Genomic DNA, 5,000 nt, shown 5'->3' on the forward strand with positions numbered 1-5,000 from the left:
CATAGCTGTGAAGGAATGAATGCTGGTGTCTAAACTTGCCTGTGAGTTATGACACATACATCAGCTGGCCTTGTTGCCTTGACAGCAAGATGGCAGCCTCCAGAGGAAAGGCAACGGTCCAAGTGTGGAGCAGCTCAACTAAAGCCTTCTCTTGGAGTCCCTGACACGGATCAGTCCAATGTAGGTGTGTGTAGACGTGTAGCCTACCTGACACGTGTGTGTAGACGTGTACCTGAGACTGACCAGTCTGCTGTAGGTGTGTACGTGTACCTGACACGTGTGTGTAGACGTATCCCTGAGACTGATCAATCTGCTGCAGGTGTGTGTAGACGTGTGAGACTGATCAGCCTGCTGTAGGTGTGTGTAGACGTGTACCTGAGACTGACCAGTCTGCTGTAGGTGTGTACGTGTACCTGACACGTGTGTGTAGACGTATCCCTGAGACTGATCAATCTGCTGCAGGTGTGTGTAGACGTGTGAGACTGATCAGCCTGCTGTAGGTGTGTGTAGACGTGTACCTGAGACTGACCAGTCTGCTGTAGGTGTGTACGTGTACCTGAGACTGACCAGTCTGCTGTAGGTGTGTGTAGACGTGTACCTGAGATTGATCAGTCTGCTGTAGGTGTATACGTGCACCTGAGACATGTGTGTAGACATGTCCCTGACACATGTGTGTATAAGTGTGAGACTGACCAGTCTGCTGTAGATGTGTACGTGTACCTGAGACTGACCAGTCTGCTGTAGGTGTGTGTATACGTGTACCTGAGACTGACCAGTCTGCTGTAGGTGTGTGTAGACGTGTACCTGAGACTGACCAGTCTGCTGTAGATGTGTACGTGTACCTGAGACTGACCAGTCTGCTGTAGGTGTGTGTATACGTGTACCTGAGACTGACCAGTCTGCTGTAGGTGTGTGTATACGTGTACCTGAGACTGACCAGTCTGCTGTAGGTGTGTGTAGACGTGTACCTGAGACTGACCAGTCTGCTGTAATCTATTGATATCTAGGTACAGTATGTCTAGTGTACAGTAGGTGTATGTCTGTGATATCTGCTGAAGGTGTTCGATACCTGTTGCAGGTGTTTAGATGTATGTGATAGCTGCTGTAGATGTGTGTGTGTGTGTTACCTGTTATAGGTGTGTGTGATATCTAGCGCAGGTGTGTGTAGGTGTGTGTGATATCTGGTGCAGGTGTGTGTAGGTGTGTGTGATATCTGGCGCAGGTGTGTGTGATATCTGGTGCAGGTGTGTGTAGGTGTGTGTGATATCTGGTGCAGGTGTGTGTAGGTGTGTGTGATAACTGCTGCAGGTGTGTGTAGGTGTGTATGATATCTGGCGCAGGTGTGTGTAGGTGTGTGTGATATCTGGTGCAGGTGTGTAGGTGTGTGTGATAACTGCTGCAGGTGTGTGTAGGTGTGTGTGATAACTGCTGCAGGTGTGTGTAGGTGTGTATGATATCTGATGCAGGTGTGTGTGTGTGTGTGTCTGTGCATGTGTGTGTGTGTGTGTGTGTGTGTGTGTGTGTGTGTAGGTGTGTACCTGAGACTGGCGGAGCTGCACCAGCTGCAGGACGTCGCGTTTGAGGCGGTAGTCTTTGGCGCGGGCGTCTGTGAACACGTAGATGAAGGAGCCGGGCAGAGACACCTCCAGAGCCTTCTTAATCGCCCCGATACTCATCTCTGGACAATCCCCTCCACCCTGAGGGAGGGAGAGAGGGGGAGAGAGAGAGAGAGAGAGAGGGGGGGAGAGAGAGAGAGAGAGAGAGAGAGAGAGAAGGGGAAAGAGAGAGAGAGAGAGGGGGGAGGGGGAGAGGGAGAGGAGAAAAAGAGAGAAAGAGATAAAGAGGGGGAGAGACAGAAGGAGGGAGAGGGGAGAGAGAGAGAAGGGAGAGGAGGAGAGAACATAAGAGAGGGGGAGAAGGTGAGGGAGAGAGTGAGGAGGGAGAGAAAGAAGAAGGGAGCGGGGAGAGATGATGGAAAATAAGAGGGAGTAGAGAGAGAGTGATGACACAAAGAAAAAGAAGGATGAGAGATGAGAGGGAGGGATGAGAATGAGAGAGTAGGAGTGAGAGAGAGAGAGAGGTTTAAGAGAGGAAGAGAAGAGGAGTGAATGATATAGTAGAGTAGGAGAAGAAAAGAATAGAGTGGGGGATAGGGAAGATCAAGAGAAGAAGAGAATAGAGGGGGGATAGAGAAGTTCAAGAGAAAAAGAATAGAGTGGGGGATGGAGAAGGTCAAGAGAAGAAGAGAATAGAGGAAAGAGAGGTTCAAGAGAGGAGGAGAATAGGAGTGGGGGATAGAGAGGTTCAGCAGAAGAAGAGAATAGTGAGGGATAGAGAGGTTCAGCAGAAGAAGAGAATAGTGAGGGATGGAGAGGTTCAGCAGAAGAAGAGAATAGTGAGGGATAGAGAGGTTCAGCAGAAGAAGAGAATAGTGAGGGATGGAGAGGTTCAAGAGAAGGACAGAGTGACAGTAAGAGATGGGCAGATGAAAGAATGAAAGAGAGAGGTCAGGTTAGGTGTTCCTTAAAGTTCTCCAGAGGAACACTGGACCCCCTCTTGTTCCATCCCGTTCTCCAGAGGAACACTGGACCCCCCTCTTGTTCCGTCCCGTTCTCCATAGGAACACTGGACCCCCCTCTTGTTCCGTCCCGTTCTCCATAGGAACACTGGACCCCCCTCTTGTTCCGTCCCGTTCTCCATAGGAACACTGGACCCCCCTCTTGTTCCGTCTCGTTCTCCAGAGGAACACTGGACCCCCCTCTTGTTCCGTCCCGTTCTCCAGAGGAACACTGGACCCCCCTCTTGTTCCGTCCCGTTCTGTTGTGTCCGGTGGGGTCCGGTGAGGTCCGGTGCTGCTGGCCTCGTGCCCTACATACAGTCCCCCAGAACAGAGCAGTGTGTGTGTGTGTGTGTGTGTGTGTGTGTGTGTGTGTGTGTGTGTGTGTGTGTGTGTGTGTCCCAGAACAGAACAGAACAGCGTTCCAGGTGCCGAGGCCCCTAGAGAGTCGACCTACATTACTGCCTCTAATTACAAAGCCAGGCAGCCAGGGGCCACACGGGGGACGCACACACACACACACACACACACACACACACACACATGCTTGTGCGCGCGTAGATGCACACACAGACACACACACACACACACACAGAGCACACACACTGTCTCTCTCTCTCTCTCTCTCTCTCTCTCTCTCTCTCTCTCTCTCTCTCTCTCTCTCTCACACACACACACACACACACACACACACACACATAAGAGAAAACAAAAATCCACAAAAATTCAACAAAACATCCGTCAGCCTCAAGCTGAGGTCAAGCAGTCTAGTTGCAGAGCTGCCAGTGACCGCCTGGGTCCGTGGCCAGTCTGGGACCATACACATTAATACTTTTATCTGGATCTCAACACAAGGGAGGAACTACAGATCCAACCAGTAATGGAAATATGCTGTAGGTTTGTGCAAATTTGATCACAATGCAAACATGGTACATACTACTATCTATGGGTAGATATGACATCTCCAAATGGACAAACTACCTATTATAGCAGAGATTGAGCAATACTTCATAAGTCTCTTTGCACTTGGTTTACATACACACACACACACACACACACACACACAAAGAAATGACTGGCTGTTCTAGACATCAAAACATGGCATCTAATGGGTGAAAGCGTGTTTTGCCTGCCAGAAGAGAACAGAGTAGCCTACTGCACTTGTCTTACTCTTGCATATGCATTATATGGGAAGGTCGGGGGGAATATGGAAGTATCGCGCAAAAACATAATAAGAGTGATATTAGCGACTGGTTAGGCATTCTGGCATAAGTATGAAAACACGCCTCTTTTGTAGTGAAAGATCTCCGTCTATTAAAAACATGTGTAATCCAGATCTCCGCCTATTAAAAGCATGTGTAATCCAGATTGTTGTTACATGTTGCTTTTTTTCTAGACAAGAGTATTAAGTCTGCCATTGCCTACATGGAGTTTATAGTTCAAGTGTTGTTTTTAAAGTGGAGTAGAACTACTGCTCTGTGTTCTCTCTGGAGTAGAACTACTGCTCTGTGTTCTCTCTGGAGTAGAACTACTGCTCTGTGTTCTCTCTGGAGTAGAACACTGCTCTGTGTTCTCTCTCTGGAGTAGAACTACTGCTCTGTGTTCTCTCTGGAGTAGAACTACTGCTCTGTGTTCTCTCTGGAGTAGAACTACTGCTCTGTGTTCTCTCTCTGGAGTAGAACTACTGCTCTGTGTTCTCTCTCTGGAGTAGAACGCTGCTCTGTGTTCTCTCTCTGGAGTAGAACGCTGCTCTGTGTTCTCTCTGGAGTAGAACGCTGCTCTGTGTTCTCTCTCTGGAGTAGAACGCTGCTCTGTGTTCTCTCTCTGGAGTAGAACGCTGCTCTGTGTTCTCTCTGGAGTAGAACGCTGCTCTGTGTTCTCTCTCTGGAGTAGAACGCTGCTCTGTGTTCTCTCTCTGGAGTAGAACGCTGCTCTGTGTTCTCTCTCTGGAGTAGAACTACTGCTCTGTGTTCTCTCTGGAGTAGAACGCTGCTCTGTGTTCTCTCTGGAGTAGAACGCTGCTCTGTGTTCTCTCTGGAGTAGAACTACTGCTCTGTGTTCTCTCTCTGGAGTAGAACTACTGCTCTGTGTTCTCTCTGGAGTAGAACGCTGCTCTGTGTTCTCTCTGGAGTAGAACGCTGCTCTGTGTTCTCTCTCTGGAGTAGAACGCTGCTCTGTGTTCTCTCTCTGGAGTAGAACGCTGCTCTGTGTTCTCTCTGGAGTAGAACGCTGCTCTGTGTTCTCTCTGGAGTAGAACTACTGCTCTGTGTTCTCTCTGGAGTAGAACTACTGCTCTGTGTTCTCTCTGGAGTAGAACACTGCTCTGTGTTCTCTCTCTGGAGTAGAACGCTGCTCTGTGTTCTCTCTGGAGTAGAACACTGCTCTGTGTTCTCTCTCTGGAGTAGAACACTGCTCTGTGTTCTCTCTCTGGAGTAGAACGCTG

General features: G+C 49.2%; 1 protein-coding gene across 1 annotated transcript in view; it reads right to left on the bottom strand.

Moving 5' to 3' along the window:
• hmcn2 (hemicentin 2) overlaps positions 1–5,000 on the bottom strand; it is a 126,489-nt gene that overhangs the window by 116,730 nt on the left and 4,759 nt on the right. Inside the window, exon 3 of the mRNA XM_062543821.1 lies at positions 1,539–1,697. Within this exon, the coding sequence (XP_062399805.1) occupies positions 1,539–1,697 (159 nt within the window). The remainder of the gene's footprint in view (positions 1–1,538; positions 1,698–5,000) is intronic.

The sequence above is a fragment of the Sardina pilchardus genome, chromosome 8 (genome assembly GCF_963854185.1).
Source record: "Sardina pilchardus chromosome 8, fSarPil1.1, whole genome shotgun sequence".
Lineage (NCBI taxonomy): Eukaryota > Metazoa > Chordata > Actinopteri > Clupeiformes > Clupeidae > Sardina > Sardina pilchardus.